Source organism: Anas platyrhynchos, chromosome 1 (genome assembly GCF_047663525.1).
Source record: "Anas platyrhynchos isolate ZD024472 breed Pekin duck chromosome 1, IASCAAS_PekinDuck_T2T, whole genome shotgun sequence".
Classification (NCBI taxonomy): domain Eukaryota; kingdom Metazoa; phylum Chordata; class Aves; order Anseriformes; family Anatidae; genus Anas; species Anas platyrhynchos.
In genome coordinates, this window is record NC_092587.1 from 153,108,459 (window position 1) to 153,131,995 (window position 23,537).

The window sequence follows — 23,537 nt, forward strand, 5'->3', positions numbered from 1 at the left end:
TGGACAGGCTTTTCTTACTTCTGTTGATTTACATGAAAATGTCCTTTTTTTAATGTCATTTGTCTCATTAGCATACTGATAATGGCCCAGTACTCTGCCACCATGTATCTTCATTTGCAGTGGAACAATGGTAATTCATAAAATGTACTTGGGTGACTACAGTTCTCATACCAGCTGTAAGCAATCCTGTATCCCCCAGTTGTATGACATTTTTGTAAACAACATATTGACACTGGGAAAGAAAAATCCTTAGAAAGAAAACTTTTCAAAGGTTCAATAAATAAAAGTTAAGACGAATAACATTTGTATTAATACACATCTTACCAAGAACAAATTACTTTCTGATTAGCTATAACTCAATTTCATTTTTTGCTTTCAACACAATATATTAGCATTTTCACTACACATGCAATTTTCTTCCTTACCTTTAAGGAATCAAAGCAGGCAATAACTCTTCCATTTTCAACCTGGCAACTTTTAGGGGGATGTGCAAATTTGCATTCTTCATCAGAGCGTGAACAAGTTCCCCTCTGAAACTGCCTGCACACTTCTAACGTTAGCCATTTTGTATCTCTTACAGGAGCAACATTCAAAGCCATGATGAAAAGCTGAATTAGAACTTGTAAACTGCTGTCAAGTGAATTATGCCAAAGAAATTTCCAAAACTACCGATGAAAGGAGGGGGAGAAAAAAAAATAATTCCAATTGAAAAGAAAGTTAAAAAAAAATAATAATGTGGGGGACGATTAATGATGTCCGACTCACACAACACGGAATAAACAGAGAAAGTTTATCAGCAAGCAGTCACTCATCAATCATTAAGTCCCACTTGTAGACTTTTGGCTGAAAACGACCATGCTCAGTAGCATTTCTGTCCGTAAAACGTGTGGCTCTGCTGATTGTATCACTGATGCAGCAGTTTCAAGCACAGGTCCTTCAATGCAATGGCACTCCTTGATGGAATACTAGCTCGCTGCAGGTCGCTTGCTGGTATTGATTACCCAAGAAAAGCAATGCAGTCATTTGTTCGTGTCCCACTAATAATAAGTCTTCTTCCTGTTTTAACGGTGAGTTCAGTTTCCCATCAATTAATTGGCAAATCAAGACAGTTGAGGTATCTTCTGCCACGGGTAAGGTCAAGGCAACGTCTAGGTGGCAAAGACAGTATTTTGAAAACACAGGCGTAGCAGTCCTCTCTCATAAAAGTGACTTCACAAAGGCACTTTTTAAATCACTGACCTGACAAAACAAATACAATATCAGTTCACATTCAGCTCATTCACATCAACATTATGAGATCTATCATCACTTCTGATCAGGTATTATACATACACTGCCAATACTCGCTTCTATTTCTTTTCCCAGAGAAAATCAGCATCCTTCGTGAAGTAGTGCATGACAAGGGAATAGCCAGTTGAAACACGTACTGCAGTAATATTCTAGGCAGCAATCCAAAAGTTGGGAATGATTTAAATAGATGAATGTGGCAGACACAATAATTAGGCATGCTGGTTGTGAAACAATTCAATCTAATGTGCTTAGTCTCCAAAACAATATACAAGAACCAGTTTCCATTAATTTATCATTTGGCCCTTCAGATTGTATTATTATATTAGAAACTACTACTTTTTATTTGTTCTTCCTTAGAAATGAAGATGGTAATATTGTGTTCATATTTCTCGTTTCTCTCCCTGTTTCTCTGCAAAAAAGGAATCCCAAAGAACCATCATCCCAAAATTACAGGAAAAAAAAAAATTACTTTTCCAGCAAATAGCATGAGTTTCCCTGTTATGCTAAAGGTTGTTTCACAAAGGCTTCATGAAAGGGCTCACTACTCTAAATCATCATCCTCTAATGAGTTATTTCTAGTATGAAGCAGCCTTTATCTGAAATTTTCTTTGATTAAATTGGCTTTCATTTACCTTTACAAATACATGGTTCAGCATCAAAATAAAAGGCTTTTAAATATAGAACTTAAACTATTTTATGACTATAAAAAAACGAGGACATTTTATAGCTAAACAGATTTGAAAATCAAAGGGTTCGGTGTTCTAAACAATTTTTAATAAATGACTATATTATACGCAGACGGTGAAACCATGGTCATGATGTTTCCTCCTGTTTAGCTTCAAAGGAACACACAAACTTCCCTTTGCAGATACCAGCCAGAAACAGTTGATGGATTATTTTTATGCAAGAAGAATAAAGAAAGAGGGAAGACTGGAATAAGCGATGTTTTAAAATGCAGCAATAAAAATAGCTCTAAAAACACTGACAGCTTTCCCATGCCAGAATAATTACCATTCTGTGCTTGGATTCATCCTATTTAATTGGAGTTGGGATTGCTAGTAATGCGAGTAAGAATTACTCACACACAGTTTCAGGAACAGATCCCAGTTCTGACTTCCAAGTCTTCATATCAAAAGGCTCTTCTATTACTTAGTAACACTACCAAAAAGTATTTCACTATGTGACTGATACCTACATCAGAATTTGTTACTACTGTCATTAATACAGGTAAAGCAATGCTAATTGCCTGAAAATTCAGTTTCAAATCAAACATGTAATAAGATGTGTCTGGATGATCCTTAGGTAGCCTTAGAATTAGCACATTTTAAATTAGTACATTTAGAGGTGGTATATTTTAAAAGTTACACAACTGCAGCACAGTATAGGATACGAATTAAATATTCATTTAATCAAATATTCTATTGATGTTGTCCCACAGCATCAACGAAGAGTGAGGTTAAGCTGAGAATGTACAAAATGGTGAGAAAATGCTTATGAAAGATTAAAAGGAAAGAGAGGGGGAAAGAAAAGGAGAGCCTTTGCAAAAAAAGCCTGTTGAGCTGATGGCTTGTTGGGCTGATGATGTAGCTGGCTAAACGCAGAAGAGAAAATATTCTCTCTAGAGCCACCCATTCTAATTCAGAAATGCCAGTAATGGTTTTCAGTAATATATGTGGGAGACAGACTGAAATTTTAGGAAAAGGGTAAATGTTAAACTGCACGCTGCTCACAATCACAAGTAGTAATACTCTGCTGCACTGCATACTACTAAAAATGACAAAGTCATTTCTCACGTAGTAGGTGTGAAGGCTGAAGAAAAACAGACTTTACACATGGTAGCAGTGCAAACAGCCTACATTATATAAATGGCCGTAGCCATGGTTTTTAAAAAAATGTGCACAACAAAATCCCATACAAGATTCATGAGACTGCAGCAAGAATTAACACCACAAAGCGTATGGGGTGGGGGAGTAGAGAGGAGAAGAGGAGTGAAGTACAACCTCATCATACTTCCCATCTTCTTAATATATCAACATCCTAATGGAAAATTTCTAAAGAAAGGGGAGCACGAGAAGTTTTTCTCATAAACCTGTACCTTGTCAAAATAATGATACTATCTGACTTCTCAAGAAGCACTGAGGATGAACGATGAAGTGCTGCTTGGGAAGAGGGAAGCGATACAAGGAGAAGGGAGAGGATATACAAGCAGAAAAAAAAACCTATAGGAGGAACCAAGGAATGCAGGAGTTCTAGACGTGAGGCAAGAGCTCAAGAGGAGGAAAATATGGGAATAGAAAGAAGGAAAGAAAAATGGATAGTTATGGAAAAGGGAGAGAGAGGGGGGAGGAGCTTTAAGGGAAGTGACCAAAAAATGAGATGGGTGTGAATGAAAGATTGAGGGAGAAAGGGGGAGAAGGAATTTTAGATGGAAGGCAAAAGAGAATACAGTTATGGGGGAAAATCCAGTGGTTTTTGTAAACAAATGGAAGTAAATGAGGGAAAGAAACATATGATTTATGAAAGAAATTGCAATAAAATAATAATAGTAATAAAGCCCCTGTAAAATACCTCTCAGGCCACGAATCATTACTAACATCACAGCCCAGTCTGACCTTGCGTGTTGCAGAGCCCATCCCTATGGAGAACACGGAGGCCCCCAGCAAGTGTGAACTCTGCTGTTCTTTCCACCCCTTCTAACTTTGATTTGCATCCCAAAGTACCAGCAAAGTCAGCTGTCCTGCTAAAAGTAACGGGACCTCACCAGCCTACAGACTCAGCAGCAACTGGGTCCCTTATCCCGGCAGATAGGTTTGCTTTTTTGGTTTGCTCAGGGGTTTCATCTCGTTGTGTTGTTTTTGTTAATAAATAATTAAATAATGATAAATTATTAAATAGTTACTTAAGTAATTAAATAAATTCATGGACATTTATTTGGAAAAGCTACTTGGCTTTAGATACCACCTTTCAGATGCCTTTTGCAGAAAGCTATCAAGGCGTAGAGGAGTAGGAGGCTTCTGACAATCTCATGTTTTGAGATAGCAGGGAAGAGTCTTTTAGACTTCTGTTTTAAACCACAAAATCCTTTCTGCTTTTCCAAGTAGGCAAAGAAGCTTTCCCAGTAAAATAATAAAATAATACTAATAAAATCCCTTTAAGTATCAGAAATGGCAAAACATTCAGGTGCTAGGAGCCCCCAAAGAAGGTTTTAATTCTGAGCTTGCACACCAAGCAGCCAGCAGCTTTTGGAGTATCAAGCGAGCACAAAACCCTGCCCTGTTATAAACCAGTGGATCGCTCAGCTGGAAAATAGGAGCTCTTGCTGGACACAAAATATGGGCTGTTCTGGTTTTACTTATCTGACAGATTATGTAGTGATGGATTATGTAGTATCGTGTAACGGAGAAGCTGAGGCTTCCTGGACATGATATTTTCATGCTTCAGCTGATACCGCGTAGCAACGAGCTAAGACCTCATCTTCAAAAAGTTACCTCTGCAGGTGATTGTCAGTTGTAGGCAGCTGAGAACAGGCTGTCTCGTAAAATTAGATGTTAACCACAACCATCACTAGCTTCACGCTCCACAATGCAAGTTCATAAACTAGCAACAACATCTAAGCCACGTATTGCTCTCAGATTCCCAAGACGTTCAGTCAGTTCCAGGTATTTGTCCAGGACATAAACTAATCCATAAGAAATAACGCCCTCAATTTACTTACTAGTTTCAAGCCAGAGGTTTCACCCTCTGGCAACATTGGACAAAGTACAACCACACCTTGACATCCCAAGACATTCCCATTAAATCCAAACACAAGCCAAGAGGTCTCTGCTACATGAAGCCACTGGTGCTGCTGGCCAGCAGCACCTGCTTCTTATGGTCAATTGCTCCTGCCAACGTCAAAGTGCTATTCTACCAGAAAAGCTTCAAATTCCATTTGAAGAGAAGAAAAAATGAAATCTGGATGCACACACACACACACACATATTCTTTCCCCCTCAAAAAGCCTATAAGTCACGAAGACTCAAAACCTATGGAAAGACTCCATGTGTAAATCTAACATGTAAGGGATCTTCTGCATAAAGCAGAACCAGATCGAGTTGAATATCTTGTATATTCATAATGGAAATACAGATATTCAAAGTCTGACAGCCACTAAACATGACCTCTTACCCTTAAAGCTGGGAAAAGGTATCCAAACCCCATGAAGCCATGAAGCCTTGTGGAGCTGCAATGTGGGCTCCATTTTCAAAGCACTCAGGACACAGCCAGGGGACACTGGCAGGCACTTCAGTCCAAAAGATGGTGGGACTGCACTTCAGCTTTTCACCTACTCCTCACTGTTACATTCTATTAAATGTCATTTTTTCCATTATTTGTGCTTTAAATAGCATTCAAGGCCTCCAAGCTGAGTAGGAGCTGCATATCAAGTGACCGCCACAAACCCATGAGCCCACTCCAGCATCATTTAAATGCCACCTGCCTGCTGTTTCCTTGACCCACCCCGACCTGCTTTCTCTTGTTTTCCCTCAGGCTCTCTACCGAGAGGCCCAAGAAAGCAAGGCTGTGCTAAAACTGGACATAAAACTCCACACAACAGCGTGCTGGCCTGGTATACTCTCTCAGCGAGTCCAAGTTTGTTAATAGCCTTTCAAAAGCTGACTTTGTTCCAGCAGATTTTCTGATAAGTCACCAACTGTCCATTCATACCACTTCACATTACATGCTGGATCAGCTACGATCTGCCTCCCTAGGCAAAGAATGGAGCTGAAAGAGCAGCAAAAAGCAGCCAGAAGCCTTGCATCACCCATGCTGACTAACTCCATAGAAACATGCCCACGCCTCATACCTGTTGGACAACTGGGCCAGGGCCGGTGCTGATGGGCCCTGATGGGCCTGGCACCATGGGCTGCATCCCTGCTCCCTTCCCCACATTCCACCTGCCCTTTCTGGCAGGTCTGGCTCTTACTTGCAAGGTCCTGTATTTATTGGTAACACCGTATCAGACAGAAGGGGCTTCCCTGCCCTTGGAAAGCAAGGCCGACCGAGTCATCCCACTGGTTTAAGCCTCACTGTGCAAAATCCCCCATTAACCAACAGAAGATCTTATTTCAAACGATGCTACCGTGCATGGAAGATAATTATCCTACAGCCGAGCAATATGTCAGTCAGCATGCCTGTTAAGCACATTTCAATAAATCACATTCTGAAAGACAGAACACGCCAGAAATTTTTGTTTGGTAGATAAGCTTTTCTCACTCCATCGGCCCACCAGATTAGGAATGAGGACTAGAAAGTGATACTCAACACAGAGGTATCATTCATCAGTGAGTACAATGCCAGTTTTGTGTTCTTCTTGCAAACCAATTTCTAACACCTCATTCATATTTTTGATACGTAACCTAATATTAGAGTATCTAGTAGGACGGGACAATGTATCATAGAGTAATGTCTTAGCATAGGTCAGCAAAATTAAAGTATTAGAAACAGAAGCAGACTACTGGCTCTTTTCTGAACTACTGTGAAGGCACAAAAATAATATTCGCTATGTTCAAGAAACGAGAAAAAAAAAAAGAAAGACTTCCATGACACATCATATGTTCTTTGATGGAAAACATGAATGGAAAACCTTCCTGCCACCGCAACATTTTAAGAAAAAACATTCAATTATAGTAGAAAGTGATTAAGACATTTTCTTCAACAAATTTCGTATGTTATTTTGAACATTTCTTTAATCATTTGCAGTGTTCCCCCACACACTTTTTTTTTTTTTTTTTTAAAGATGTTGAGCAGCTTTCATTTTTCCTTGAACAAACCATTATTGCTCAAACGAGGAAGAAATCACAACTGTCCTGTCAGGGAGGTAGCCCAGTACCTTGAGCAGGTGGCCGGGGGCCAAACACACTAAAATTCTAATGCCAGTTCCTGCATTAATTTGACCTGAACTTTACTGAATCAAATGTGCCCTGACTTACAAAAGACCCATTATTTATGTTATTTGCTTGACTTGGAGATAACTGTTGCAACACCTCTCCTTGTCTGTTATACAACCAGAGATGAACACTCACCAACTGTAATTCAAATGGTAAGCCTGCCAAGAGTCGATCCTAACCCTTTTACTTAAGCTGACAGAAGTCCAGGGACAGGTTAGAAAATGCCAGTCTGCTTTATTTGAACTGAGCATGACCTCTAAATATCAGTTTTGCTAAATGAGCCACAATCTCCTCGCCAAGATCACTAATGTGCCGTGTTGATCCTTCTGCTGTGCTGCGGTTCAGGTTTTCACTGTGCTCCACGCTATTTACAGTAGAGCGCCGAGCTTCTTATAAAAACCTGTCGGTGTGCTTTGAAGCTAGCTTTACAATAAAATAACACTAATGTCCTTTGTCCTCTGGGAAACAGGTGAGGAAAGTGTGCTGCCAGCTGTGAAACAACAGCCACAGCTCAGGACCTTTTCAGCAGTCCCCTGCACTACTTTGGTAATGGACCATGAAATATTTCTGCTGAAGTTCAAGCCTGTAGGTGACTGGAACCCACAAGAGTATTTTTCTAACATCAAAGTGTTTAGAAGTCATGCTGATAAAACTAAAGCTCATTATGCTTCAGTTAAAATGCAATTGCAGAAAACAGTTTTCCCTTCTTCACGCAAACTTTTTTTTTTTTGTTTTTACAATTATATTCATCCTGCTCCACTGAACCTTCACCTCCCTTCTTGGTCTGCATCTTCTCTCACAGTCCGTAACTTAAACGTTTCTTGTTTTCAAGCCCAATGAAAAGTTTTCATCCTCTAGCCGTATGAATTTCATACATAAAATCCTGCTCCCACCTTGACAAGAGGGCTAAAGCAATTTCTGTTTCTTTGCTTCTGTGAGCAGAATTAATCATCCCTGGCAGCAATGACGTTATCACTTGGCCTCTTGTGAACACCAGTGTTTTGCTTTTGGCAGAGTGCACCATGTAGCAGCTATTAATCAAACCTGATTCCTCAGGGAAGGGTACCCCAGTACATTAGGAGGTCCTGCACACACATGGCTACAGACATGCATTATAGTTTTTCAGGACTGTAAAAATATTTATAGAAGAGTGTGTGCATATACTCTGATTTCTTTTTTATAGTCCTGGACTGGCATGGAGGGAATCCATGATCAAGTGACTGTTCTTACCTGCCAACGGACCAACAACATGCTGTTACAAAGGAGCACAACTTAAAAGAGCTCCGGCTTCTGTGAGTTCTCTACTTTCTGTACTCCAGTTTCACACTAAGTCCAGAAGACAGAACTTAGGAAGGTATTTATTTACATGACAAACAGTTTCCCTTTCCAGTGAGAGACAGGGACAGCTCTGAACAAACCAATAATCCCATGTAAATTTAGAACTTGAAAGCTGAAAATACATATAAGACTGCCAATAGCATTATTAATAATATATTCCAGCAAATTACCCTGCTCTGGAAAGCTGTACGGCGCATCCAAACAAAGCTCTGGAGGAGAATGTAGCAAGACTACTACCTAATGCTATTAACTACGACTGCCTCTTACGCAGTAAATCCATCGTGATGTACAGATTCCTGCACAACCTCCGGGAAGCACCACTGTCCTGAGATACCTTCATCTCTGGGCCATTTTCTCCATTTCCATTTTAACTGAGAACAGAACACTAAAGTACATGAAGATGACTTTTACAGGTCAGTTGAAATATCCATCTAACGCAATATCTTGTCTCCAACCATGGCCAAATACCAGACATCTACTGAAGATTATGAAAACAGGGCAGGCAAGAGTGTGGCAATTGCCAGGAATATACTCCCACCTCCAGCATCCTAAGGCTGATGCCTTTGTATTTAATAGGTCTTGTTCAATTCTTCTTCCATGGATTTGCCCACTCCCTTTTTGGATGCTGCTCTGTTAGCAGTGTCTTTCATCACGTGCATGAAAAGTGGGAGGGAATCTGACTGGTTTTCAATTGTTGACAGAAGACTTTCATCTCTGGAGAGGAGACTGGATATGGAAGGAAACACGTCAGAATGTCTGAACACAGCAAATGTAGCTGTGGGGTAAGGTGGCTAATAAAAACAAAAAATAAAACATACAAAAATTTTACTAAATCTGTATTTTTTACTGGCTTTTTTACTACCCCTGATTGTGTTAAACAAGAAGAGAAGACGTCCTTTTTCCTTCCACCCAAAGTGGAGCTTTGAGAAAAGTGCTTTAAAACCCATCAGCACAGGAAGAAACACCAAGATCCCTTCTTCTGCATCCCAAGCTCCATAACCTAAAAATACGCCTAAAAGCAATGCTATGTTAGCAATCCAATGGGGAATTGGAGAGAATAAGGAAAACCCAAGAGCATGCCCAAAAGACCCAAAGTTTGACTCGCTGATTGTGCCCTGCCCAACCCTAAACGTTTTACATCAATCTCAAACACATTTTGAAGGCAACTCATCACAACAGGGAAGTACTTACAGCAGGAAAAATAAGTATCATCTAGAGTGTCTTTGCTTCTCAAAGGGTTGCCCAGGCAATCCTTTGTCAGCGTCCATTTTAACACAAGTATTCAATTCCCCTTTCTCTCTTTGTTAGTGGCATGCATGTAACAAACAAAGCCAATTTTATTTACTTCCAAAAAAATAATAAAAAAAATCACAGGGCTGAACAGATGCAAGATTTTTACTTCTTACATATTTCATGGGACAAACTGCATTGATGGATTAAATGTGAATGTCAAAATACTTTACATCTTATGGCAGCTAGAAACATGGAACAGTGACCTAACCTTGATGTCTATGGAGTATCAGACTGTTATCAAGTACCTTCAAAAGCAATCCTACTATATCTTCTTAAAACAATGACTGTTTGACAACATTCAGACAGCAAAGGTTTCGAATAATCTAAGCTGAAACGTTTCACTAAAAGCCATTTTTCAAAGACCCCTCCTAGTCAAAAAGAAAAGATTTTTTCTTCACATGGGCCCAAAGTATGGGGTAAGAAAGTATTAAATAAGTTCATTAGTCTCTTCTGAAAGTAGCCTCCTTTTCTTTTTTTTTTGTTTGTTTGTTTTTTTGTTGTTGTTGTTGTTTTTAGCATAAAGATTATCTTTGGTCCTCTAAGATGAATAAAGGAAATATCTAATTTTGCTCAATGTGAAAATGACAGTAAAAGGCCTTTTCTTTTCAAAATTTGTGTCATTTATTTGTCCACATTAAAAAATAATCAGAGGCTACCTGTGTTGTATTTAACAATACATAAATATAATTTATAATTAAATAAATTTGCATTTATGAATTATTACTCTGTTGTCAGTGTATCATGGGTTCAAAGAGAGAATGCTCTTCCTCAAAAATTGGTTTTGCAACTGCTAGCAAAGAAACAAAGAGCTTTTCTCAGAGTACTTGCAAGTTTTTGGTGAATTTCTGTTTTCTAGGAAATCCTGAAAACCTCTATTTAATCCTGAACCAAAAAGAAGGAGTTACAATTGGAAGAACCGTGCATCAACTGTCTGCAGGTACCACCTCCCATAGTAAACATCTGTCATTTTTTCCCCTCTGATCTCTTGGATGATGAATTTGGGGGTTGATACGCAGTACTGACCTTTGTTTTTGCCTGAGCACTGATTAGGAAGTGCTGACCCAATAAAAATGGGTCATTTTGATCTTGGTCCAAAAATCTCATCACCTGTTGGCATTTGAAGATAGTTACTTTTTAACCCAGCTTCATTGTAGGAAAAAAATAAACAAACAAACATAGATATATGTATTTATATAAGTAACGGAGATAAAGCACTTAAAACAACGGACAAGAAGGATACACAGGAGGGAGCTGAGGAAGTTCACCAGCGAATAACAATGCCATCAGATAAATTTGTACTCAGGTTTTCTGCCACGTGCATAGTTTAACTGTCTACAACAGGTAAGGGGGACACTGTGTGAGAAGATCAGGTTTGAGGCTGCCTAAGGAACCTAAAGGTGCACAAGTCCATGGGACTTGATGAGATGCATCTGAGGGTCCTGAGGGAACTGGAAGATTCAGTTGCCACGCCACTATCCATCATACTCGAGAAGTTGTGGCAGTCAGCTGTGGTGAAATTGGCAGAGGTATCACCCTCTAGATCAGGTTGTCCAGGGTCTCATCCAACCTGATCTTGAACATCTCCAGAGATGGGGCATCCACGACCACTCTTGGCAACAACAACCTCCCTGATCTATGTCGGTAACATGGACAGTGGGATCAAGTGCACTCTCAGCATGTTTGCCAATGACACCAAGACATGAGGTATGTCATGCTGGAGGGAAGGGATGCCATCCAGAGATACCTGGACAGGCTCGAGAGGTGGGCCTCTGTGAATCTCATGAATTTCAACAAGGCCAACTGCAGGGTCTGGCACCTGATTTGGGTCAATCCCAAGCACAGATACAAGGTGGACAGAGAATGAATTGAAAGCAGCCCTGAGAAGAACTCGGGGGTGTTGGTTGATGGGAAACTCAACACAAGCCAGCAACATGCACTTGCAGCCCAGGATATGGTTGGATTTCTGAGGCACATCAGAGGTGTGGCCAGCAGGTTGAGGGAGGTGATTCTCCCCCTCTACTCTGCTCTTGTGAGACTGCAGCCTTCAGTGATGCATCCAGCTCTGGGGCCCCCAGCACAAGAAGGACATGGACATATTAGAACGAGTCCAGAGGAGGGCCACAAGGAGGGTCAAAGGGCTGGAGCACCTCTCCTACAAAGACAAGCTGAGGGAGGGTTGTTCAGCCTGGAGAAGAGAAGGCTCTGGGATGACCTTATATTGGCCTTCCAGTGCCTAAAGGAGGCCTACAGAAAAGAAGTGAAGGGACTCTTTGTTAGGGAGTGTGGTGATGGGACATGGGAGAATGGCTTTAAACTGAAAGAGGGTAGATTTAGATTAGATTTCAGAAGAAATCCTTCACTCACTGTGAGGGTGGTAAGGCCCTGGCGCAGGCTGCCAAGAGACGCTGTGGGTGCCCCATCCCTGGAGGTGCTCAAGGCCAGGCTGGATGGGGCTTTGGGCAACCTGGTCTGGTGGGAGGTGTCCCTGCTCATGGTAGGGGGGTTGGAATTGGGTGGGCTTTAAGGTGCCTTCCAACCCACACTGTTCTATGATAAACAACATTCAGATTTCCAAACGGAAACAAAGCTCGTTGTAAAATCAACTTCAAATGTACAGTCTTCCTTTTAATTTCTGCTGGCTTACAAATTGAAATGGGCATGGATACGGGTAGTAGTACTGACTGGGTAGACAGTGCCAGTCCAAGGCTATTTAGTTTCTAAACCCTGCTTCAAATCAGACTGCAAGTTTTTATCAATATTGAAATGAAAATCCATCTCTATTTTAACTCAGCTATTTTATATGGAAATAGAGCAATAGGAAGAAGTCCTTCCTACTCTTACTAGGATTTGTTGAAAACTTTCCTGAAGGAAATCTCAGTATCTCGATGCTTCCTTAGACTGAAAAGGGGAAAATATCAGGGGAAAAAGTAAAAGTATTTTTAGCAATATTGAAACAATTCCATCTGAGCACTTTATTTTCATATGCCTGAACCACTTTATTGTAACTTAAATGTTATCATGGACAAGCACACAGTTACTCAGGAACACATCATAAATTCCGTTTTGATAGGAAAGTTGAATAAGAGTTCTTTCATCCTACCAAAACAAGGAGCTGCAGTATGTTTTCAGTGAAAATTTCCACTGAACACATTTCCCAGAAATGTTTTGATGGAGCACTTTTCCAGACCTTTGCCTACTATCTATGCTTACCTGTAACTGCAGAGATTTCTCTCTCCTGCTGGGGACTGCTAAGCGCAGCTTGGTGTTCCTGAGTATTTCCGAAGAATAGATGTGCTTGTGACACTAAGTACAAGCAACTGGATTTTGGCAAGAGCATGATTTCTGCTTGAATTGCAGAAGAAGATTTGGACTGTTTAAAATAAGTCTAAACAGTTTTGGCCTTTTCAAAGGTTTAATTCATTTGTTGTACTTCAAGCTTAGTCACAAATGGCTATTTAAATCAACATTTTGTTTTACACTCTGTGTTTTGTACTGCCTGGCATAATTTCTGCGTTAAAACTGTAATGCAAAAATTTTCCTTTAAACTTGTATAAATATCACTTTGATAGACAGCACTGTTTTTAAAGGTATCCTTTTTTTTTTTTTTTTTCCTAGCATTTTACAACTTCCTCGTAAGGGGGTGTCGAGAGGCAGGAGACCTTTTCTCCATTAACACCAGTGACAGGACCCGCGGGAACGGGGTTAAGCTGAGGCAGGGGAAATTTAGGCTGGACATCAGGAAGGGGTTCTTCACAGAGAGAGTGGTTGCACACTGGAACAGGCTCCCCAGGGAAGTGGTCACTGCACCGAGCCTGACTGAATTTAAGAAGAGATTGGACTGTGCACTTAGTCACATGGTCTGAACTTGGGTAGACCTGTGCGGTGTCAAGAGTTGGACTTGATGATCCTTAAGGGTCCCTTCCAACTCAGGATATTCTATGATTCTATGATTCTATGATTTCTTTCCCTGAAGAATATTTTCTATTTGACAAGGTCAACAAACAGCACAAAAAATATTCAGGATTTGGTCAATTAAACAACACCAAAAACATCACTCAGAGGTAAAACGCTGTCCATTTATAAACATAAAAAATGGACTGCTGTGATTATGCTTACACATTTCTATCTCAGAAAACAACTTTGCAATAATGACTTAACAGATTTCTCTCTTGAATGCGCTTTATTTTTATGCAATGTTTTCTTAGCTTGTAAATAAGAGATTTTATCTCTTCTAACCTCCAGCCTGTATACACACACAGGCCTGTGACACTTGATAGGAGTTCTTCTCATTTCATACATCATTTCCAGGACATAGCAAGTAGGACATAAAATCAAACCAGACTGGGGAAAAAAAAAAACACAACACAAATCAACCAGCTCCCTCTCAGTCAAAAGTATGCCCTCAAGTAATCCTGTGCAACTTTGTGTGCTGCAAAGTATACATTACCAATATTTGGATTTTACAGAGATAGCTACTCTATTACAACACATAGACTTTAGAAATCCTGAAAAAACTATTTGAAATGTCCTTCTCCAGGTTTATCCCTCTGTCCGTCATCTGAAATAGCAATAACCATGGAACCACTTCACAGGAACTGAACAGAATTGCCCGTCCACTACTAAAAAATAAGCACTATTGTACTCTGAGAAGAAAGAAAAGGGAGAGACTAAAGGTATAATGGTATTATAGTTTCATGTAGTTGGATTTTTTTTAGAAACAAAGCCCACTTAATATATATCTTCAGAGTTACATGTTTTCTTTGTTGTTGTTGTTTTTAATTTATTACAATCTTGTAATGTTAGATTGAAATCCACAATTTAAGGCTTTTTTTCCCTTTTTCTTCCCTTTTCTGGCTTTATTATTGCCACATACTCACTTGATGAGAAAGGTCTCTATGAAAAATCTGAAGAATCTAAATTTCATAAGTGAAGCACTGGAGTCAATTAAAGGCACACAAATATAAATGTTTAGTATTTTTAAATCAGAAGAGCAGAAACTTGTCTGCTGTTTCTGAAGTTTCAACTTTCAGGCAATCATTTTTACCTCCAGATAAATTACTCTAAAGATGAAAACCATCAGATTTACCTTTCCCTCCAGTGACAAGTATGTTAGCTTTTTGGTGTCCGAAGGCCAAGAGGGCTGAGATACAACTACCTGTCTTTACTGAAGCAGACCATTGCTACTTAGGCAGCTTTAATTTCATTTATCTTTAAGAAAATAACTTATATTGATTCCTCTCACAGGAATCCTCAAGTTCAAGGATCTACTATGCTACCCTACTGCATCACAGCTAACTCTCACTCATTTTACTGGAAGCCTTAAAACATTGAGTGCATTTCATAAAGCCTTATCACCTACAAACATGTTTACAAGAACTGTTTTTAATAAAAAGTACAAATCTGACAGCTGTGGGTAAGAGTTAAAGAAACACAAATCCTAAAAAGCTTGGAATTAAGCAAAATGAAAGCAAATGAATCCGTCATCTTTGTAAACTGATGATTTTTGTGGGACCTAATTCTCATGACATTATGTTATGATGATGTTATGTTTTGATGAATGTTGTGGATGTCAAACAAAATTTAATTAAAAGAGGTAGCTAAAAATGCAAAGTACTTGCAGACGGCATGAAGACTGAAGTCAGCAGAAGTTCTGGGTCAATAAACTCTATGAAAGGCCTCCAAACTCAGCAAGTTCACATGGCTAAACAGCACAGTTTTACTTATCTGCTGCGATTTTTGCAATGAAGGAGTTTACTAACAGTTGTCCTCCTCTGCTGTTCAATATATCCATAAACATCGAAAGAGTTTGCCATTAACATTATATACTGTGAAATCATTCCTGGAGCTAACTGTGAGGAGTTACGAAAGGATCTCATGATAATGAGTACACTGGATGACAAAATGACGTAAGAATTTAACATAAAAGCAGACAAAATAATGTGGATGAGGGGAAAAACAACAATAAAAGTAATAAATAACACATACATAACATCAAGTTCAAGCAAGACACTACTACAGAGGAAAGATATTGTCACCCCTCTGAGATGAGGGAGCCCACAACTGAGATGGGAAAGAGAGGGACAAGAGCAATAGCACCGTCAGCATTATGAAGAGGCTACTAAATACAATGGCTCAGATGGAAACTTCTCCTCAGAAAGTCTCTAACCCCCAGTGACTAAAAGCTGAAGTCACATGCCTGTCAAGGTACACATTCCTGTCCTCAGCTCACCCCTTGCCTTCTCTGCTTTGGGACTGCAACTCCTTACAAGCAGCCTAGTTCTGCAACTAGGGCTGGCAACAGACCCGTGGGGACACGCTGATCCTTGAGCCCTCCCATGAGAAAGTCAACACTCTCATCTCTTATTTCAAACACAGTTTTCAGAGACCGTGGACTTGTGCCACCTATCTTCAGGCACATAAATGTGGCACCGCTCACTGAAAAACACAATATCCTTAGTCACCCTCGGTGCCAAAGGAGAGGTGGGTACCTCCAAAGAATGATTTGGAGCGTAAAGGCACGGCTTTACCTTCTGGAGGTACCACTAAGCTACATATCATCCTTCGCAGAAAAATCCCCACGGAGAATGGCAGTGTGGGCCACGTGCTCTACTCTGCACAGGAAGCATCTAGCAGCTTGGGAAGGTAAAAAACGGGCAGAAGTGGACATTTGTTCTCAGGCCACGCTCCTTCACCCTTCAGCTGTTGGGCCCTGCTCCTCAAGAGACTGGGGAGAGAAGGGAGGACAGAGAGAGAGTGGAAAAACAACGGGAGAGAGAGAATGGGGGCTGGATGCCTCAAACGCCTCATGGTCTACAAGAGTCCAACCACTTCCAGCTGCATGGGTGAAGTCCAGGTCTGTGAGATGGATTTAATTCCAGGTATCACTCTGAAGCTTCCCCCCATGAGATGGATGCTGGGGCTTTTTACCACTTCGGACGTTTTATACTGAGGATTAAGCTGCTGGTGTGTCCCCTGCTGGCGTTTCCACTTCAAAGAGCTGCGGCTGTGGATTGCAAAGCCTTTGAAAGTGGCCTCACCGCACAAAGTCCTGAGCATTAAATGAGGTCTTTAAAAAAAAAAAAAAAACAAAAAACACAACAAGGTAAAAAGAAAAAATGCTGCCTTTCTAAACACTTCAGTGTAGCTACTTTCAAAGGCTTTCATGCCTTGCTCGCTGTGGCAAAGAAAATCTTTTTTTTTGGCATTTCCCTATCCTTCAAAATTATAGAAATAAAGCAATCCAGACTGGAAGCATGCCCCAGGATTAGCAGAGGGGAACTGAAATACACAAGGGACCTGAAAAAATGCCCGTGAAGCAAAAAAAAAAAAAAAAAAAAAGTTTTTAAATGCATGTTCTACCGCTCCAGGACAGTGGCGCACCGTGCTGCCGGCGCATGTTTAGCATCTCAATAAGGACTGCAGCACTGCAAGCGGTAGCACAAGCGGCCCACACACAAGTGTCCTCTGGCACAGAAACCTCGCGACAGAGAAAGGTCTGCTCAATACCACCGTCACTGCCAAGCTCCTGTTCGCCTTGCAGCTCCCTGCCTCGCTCCTCGGGCCGCAGAGAGCATTTCTTCGTCCCTATTTTGCGATGGTGTCTGGCCAGCAGCCCACCTTCACCAGCTCGGGGACCTCCTGCCTTGGAGCCCCAGCCCCTCCTTTTGGGCTGTGGGTGGAGGAAGGTGAGGTAGGAAAATCAATATTGCTCTTTGCAGAGCAATAAGAGGCAGGGAAAACGTGCTACCAGTGAATGCAGCTGCCGGGGAAATCCCATAATTGTAATGGCAACCTTTTAAATAAATAAAACGCAAGGCTCTGCTGAAGTCCTGAATCATTAACTGGGCACCCACATACACATGTGCCAGCTACCGATGTGGGAAAGGAAGGATAGCCATAGGTGTCTGTTTACAAACCAGAGCAGTTGTAGGAGTGAAATATTTATGTATGATAACGGCACCAAAAAAAAACACCTAAAAAGGGAAAATGAATAAGGAAACAAAAAATGGACTAAAACTAGGCTTTGATATTCTACAGGGCAGTCACTTTCCCCACCTCAATGTCAAGCAGAGTCTCCGACTGATTGCTGCCAGCTGAATGCGTTAAAAGCAGAAAACCAACACACTTCAATTCATTTATTGAAAATCATATTCCAAGCTCTTGAAAGTAAGTGGAAATCTTATCTTGCCACTTTTCAATTTAAGGTTAGTTTTAGACTAAGTTCCAGACACTACCCAAAAATAAATGCTTATAAAGTACTTGCTGTAAAATAAAAAAATCACTACAGATTCAGGAAGTGGGTGTGGGGGGGTGAGATTTCAAGCCTTTTGGTATACACACCTGAAGATTGAAAAAGGATAAAAATCCTCTGTTTCTGAAGAAAAAAAATAATTCAGCCTGGCTAGGAGAGAATCTTAGATGGAGGTGAAAAGAATATTTCCTAGGCCTATCTCTTAAAAGTGATCACACCCAAAAAGTATTGAAAATTTGCCCTCAGAATCCTCAGAAAGAGGAAAAAAAATAATAGGCACTTCAAAGTCCAAGCTTCCTTACATAAAACTCTAGAGGGAAAACATGTCCGTATTTTTCCTTACCTGTATTCTCTAATTCTCCCTATTGTTCAAAGCGCTGTACTCTCTGCAGGAGGAAAGATTTTACCACCATATGAACCTTGCTACCGCTCATGTCTCTGCTTACAAGTTCAAAAATGTGCACTACCCAGACATTCTTCAAATGGCATGCATCATCCACTCAGAAATGTCTAAAAATTATTGATCTAACGTAGATAAAAGAGTAATAGACTCTGATATAAGCCATCTGTTCCTACTTGATTGATTTCTTCATCCAAGAACCGCACCAGTAAAACCCTCCTGTCTCATTATGTATTTCTTTGTGTTTCAAAAAATCACAACAATGGAAGATGATAATTTTATGTGTATTACACGTTTGTTTGCATACATCTACATATAAAAATAGGAGGAAAGGAAAAAAAAAAAAAAAGCGTGTGTGTCTCCTTCATTTACCAGAAGTACAGCTGAGCTCTAAATTGTCAGGTTGATGATATCACAAGCCCACCAGACCCTTTGCCAGACTTACACCTCCAGGAATCCTACAGGTGTTCCGTAACAGCAGCCAGCTGAACACTGGCATCTCTCAACAGTGTTAGAAACGAACACTAGAACAAGAAGCCCTCTGCGTACTTCTGCCTACTTTGTATTTCTTTGCACTGGTTACAATGATTTTCACATTTAATCTCCTGGTGGGTACACCCTTGAATTTTCACAGTCTCAAACTTTCCTTTTTTAGCGTGCCCAAAATACTGAACTAAAAATTTTATATACCTTATAATAGATATAGATACATACACATACATGGGGAGATTAAGACATTGGCAAATTCTAGGAAGATGATGCGTCATTTCTTTCTCCTCAAGCATATTCTGCCCCAAACAGAGCTGAAAAGTTTGTTTTTAAAAGATTTTGGGCTCCACACATCAATAACCAACAACTGTCACTGCATAATCTATAAGAATATAAGAATCTTCTGTAAGAAGATTAGTTTAATTAGTCAAACAGATAATACTACCATTATTTGAACCAGTTTTCACCACTGACACCCTCTTAAAATGAGTTTTAATTTCCTCAGGCTATAATTTCAGCCTTTACAGACAAGTTACATAGCACTAGTTCACACTAGTTAACCATAACGCATTATGCTAAACACAACATATCAAATTAGCTTCACAACCAAAGGCTGGAAAATGGTTTTTAAAAGCAAACATACTGATAAATTCTAAAGCAAGAGATTATATTCTCTTTTGTAAAGAGCTATGTGTTTTTACCCACAAAGAAAGTAGAAAGTCATTGAGCTTTAAAAAAAAAAAAAAAAGCATTTCTTCTCTGAAAGATAAAAGTCCTTAAAGTCAAAGAAATTTCCAGTAACTCTGGAAAGCAAGATATCATTAATAGCTGTTATTTGAAATTTAAACCTTAGCAATGTGTCTCACTAACGATTTAAGAAATCAAACCATATGTGGAATTACTAATGAGGAATTTCATTTGAACACTAAGTCTTTTTCTCATCTCTCAATACTATAAAAAGTGAACATTTTACAGATCTTTTTACAAATAAACACAGTGCAGCTTATTCCTGACATACTTGCGAGCAACAGAGAAGAACATTCATCCACAGCTGAGATGACTTACCAGACCTGAGTGCCTGAAATCCTATATAATATTAGTAGCTACTTCTCTTACTCAGAAAAAAATATATATATTTTTAGCATATAGTTATTTCAGAGTTTTGTAAAATACATGCTTACAAATGAAGAACTTGATCTCCTTTTATAAACAATCTGTAGTCGCAACACTATACTTCAGGACTAGTAACTCACTAGTAAATACTACCTTAGGAAAACGAAGAAACTAATTCAATACGGAGTAATTTATTCCCTGAAAAAAAACAAAAAAAACAAAAAAAACAAAAACAGACTGAACACAGTAAGATATTACTGTACAAATAGCTGTGATAGAGTCCACAGAGAAATTAAGCAGGAAAGATATTATTAAATGAAAAGAGGTACCAGAATCTGGCCCAAAATAATTTTATTACCAACTAGTTACATAAAAAGATAATTCAGAGTATTTGTTACTATCTCTGCCCTCCAAGATGAAAACCCACCATAAAAAAAGCGTACCTTGAGCAGGCAAGATTTTTCTTTAAATCCCTTTGTTGACTGATTGTGTATTCCACCTGGTCTGCTGTTCTGCTGTTACAAGCTATTTGATCGAGTGATGAATGCCAGTTTTCACTTGGGCAGTTAGACATAAGAATGATAATTCTCTATAGTGCCATCTCAAAGATAAAAAAAACAACCAACCAGCCACTTAAATCATCTGAAAAAGGCAGTCTTGAAAAACGAGGCTGAAAATTTTTCTGTGTAAAAGCTGTGCATGAAAATAGTTTTATTTGCAAAAGTAAAAAAAACCTCACACTTCATAACAGGAATAAGATTGACTTCTAATTATCAATCTTTGCTGCACATGCTTAGCATACTTTGCACACAAACACTACATTTGAACATCAACAGCAACAGCAAGATGTACATACTCATACTCCATTAATAATAATGTTCTACATCCTGACATATGTTTCTCTTGTTAGCAGCTTGAAATCCTCAGAAGACACATGAGGTTGCTATAACTTCGAAGAGCTCGGTGTTTGTAAATTACTGATTCATAAACTGAAGATGTGTCAGCATCCCAGCTCCAGGTCTTCAGCGAGCATTTAGCCAGGTAACGAGGAATTTGAATCAACCTCCGCAGAAAAAAGTCAGCTGTGAGGAGCTGGGTGATGACATCAGAAGTTTTGAGCCCACGTCCTGTACCTCTCCTTGAAAAGGTGAGGGATGAATGGGGTGGGACAAGGGGGACGCTTGGTCTAGCAGGACCTATTTAATGAAACCCTTTTAAATTGGCTTAAATTGAAAGGTTTCTTTTTTCTTTAACACCATTTAAAGTCTTCTAGTCAGTAAAAGGTTCGTTTACCTTATTCCTTCTTGGAGACATTGATCTTCAGTCCTCCTTAGCTCACACACTTGATTTTTTTCCACCCACATCTTATCTGAATACAAATATTTATACGTAGTGTTCAAGGGTATTATTGCTTCACCAACTGTTAATCTTCATAAAGAAGTTTTTATTTTATTTTTTAAACTTTGTTATGTATTATGATGATATTGCTATCAATGCAGCTGAAGACAGCATGGTAATTTGGGTAGCTAATTGGGTGGGATCCTGACTGGTACTGAGCACCATCAGCGCATATGGCAGCCTGAGAAAGTTGAAGAGGCTTTAGCACGTCACAGGATGAGGCAATGTCCTCAGACCCTTCCAGCAATACAATGGCAAAGTTTGCTTCCAACACCTAACAAGTAATAATAATGAATAATAATTCTATCCCTCCAAAATTTTACAGACTTCTGTCTAAATAATCCTTTTCCTTCTCTCCAGAGCACTTAACATAAATCTTCTCCATTGCTTCCCGAGGCTCCTCCTCGGCAAGAAAGTTGATGCGTCTCAGCAGTGAAATCATTGCTGCAAAAGCCAGCCTGCTCATTAAATTATTCTGCTAGCTGTGTGTTCTCTCATTAAAAATGCAGAAGGATCAGATAATTGCAGTACGTATTATTAACCTCGTTATCCTTGTTTTCACGTAAAGGTCCTGTTTTGTTGCCGAGACAAAGACCTGGAAATGGCAGGGGAAATGCTCAACTGAACTACAATACGAAAAACTCTAACAGCTTGCCTTCGGGAACACAAGGAATCACTGCGCAGTCTAAAATGCACAGACTTTTGTAATGGAGTAAAATACTGTAATCTCACTGTGCAGCTCCTTCAAGCCCCAGGCAGACCGTCCTGGCTTTAGTTAAAGCCTCCGATAGGGAATTATTTATAAGAGCCATTCTAATTCACGTAAATCTTCAGACATATCTGCTAGAAACTTCACAGATTTCCAGGTTGACTCATTCTCTTTATTAGAGCTAGGAAGCACTGCCAGGCGGCAGCCCAGCTAAAAATCCAATTAGGGTGCCGTACTTCTGAAACACACTGACCTATTTCTTTATTTTTGCTCGCGTTATTTTTAATGTGCATATACTCACGGTCTATTTCTGAAAAGAGCTGCTTATGTTGTGACTGAACTCCCCTAGAAAAACAAGTTAGCATAAAATCCGCATACTGCGCCCCGACAGCAGGTAATCACCGGAGAAATCTTGTTTCCCCGACTCCCCCAGGCAACACATACGGTATGCAGCACACTGCAGCAAACTCTTAAAACATTCAATAAAAGACAATGATCCTCCTACCTTGTTCAGCTCTGTCTATTCGGCACATTTCCAGCGGGAACAGAAACCTCTGCTATCAACAAACAGCCGCACCTTTCCCGTTCCATCATTGTGATGAATAATTGTCACCCAAAACAATCAGCAGTCCCCCTCCTTTTTTTTTTTTTTTTTTTTTTTTTGGGTGCTCGGGAAGCCCTGTGCCTTATCGGGGGATTTTTCCCTCAGATGATGAAGCAAAGACACAGCCTAAACTCTGTTGCTGAAGGACTGCAGCCCTTCCTTCTCCCAGAGCCCTCCCAGCATATGGCAGCCAATCACACCCCGCATCGTCAGCCCTGCCGCTCTCGCACCGACTGTATCGGGGTGATTGACACAGCAACACAGCGCTTCCAACGTGTAAAAACAATGCGTCCATACTGATGAACCGGGAATTTCCCTCGCCCAGGAAAGGAGTTTTGCTGGCGAGGAGGCAAAGCGATCCCCCCTCCATGAAATCCCACATGCGGCAAACGCAAACAACTCCCTTCCCCTCCATCGCCACGACAGCTCGGCGATGTTTTTGCAGAAGGGTTTTAGGAGCTTTTGCTGGGCATAAACGCGTGCACAAACAGCACTGGTGAAATCGTAGAACTGCAGCGATGCTGTTTTATTTGTAAAGGTTTGCCGTGCATCTCAAGGCAAATAATCCACCCCTTATTTTAACGTGCAGCCAACGCGCACTCCGAGTCAGACCTTGATGTTCTCATTTTAATACTGCACAACCCTACTGTGCAGTGTTTGCATTTAACAGCCACACATACACCATCACTTTCATAACATTTGAGACCAATTGTCATGCACCACAG

The 23,537-nt window shown here is 40.1% G+C and overlaps 1 protein-coding gene across 11 annotated transcripts in view; it reads right to left on the reverse strand.

Moving 5' to 3' along the window:
- The window catches only part of MBNL2 (muscleblind like splicing regulator 2), a 108,559-nt gene that overhangs the window by 69,303 nt on the left and 15,719 nt on the right, over positions 1 to 23,537 (reverse strand). For 6 of the 11 annotated variants that reach the window (XM_027443335.3, XM_027443339.3, XM_027443331.3 and 3 more), the window contains exon 2: positions 426 to 1,239. The exons of 1 other annotated variant lie outside the window; for it this stretch is intronic. In XM_027443335.3, coding sequence (XP_027299136.1) covers positions 426 to 599 — 174 coding nt within the window. In that variant the 5' untranslated portion in view covers positions 600 to 1,239. Of the gene's footprint in view, positions 1 to 425; positions 1,240 to 22,713; positions 22,976 to 23,537 lie in introns of those variants that run through there. 4 more of the 11 variants (XM_038173466.2, XM_072032451.1, XM_072032450.1 and 1 more) reach the window with 4 other exon arrangements.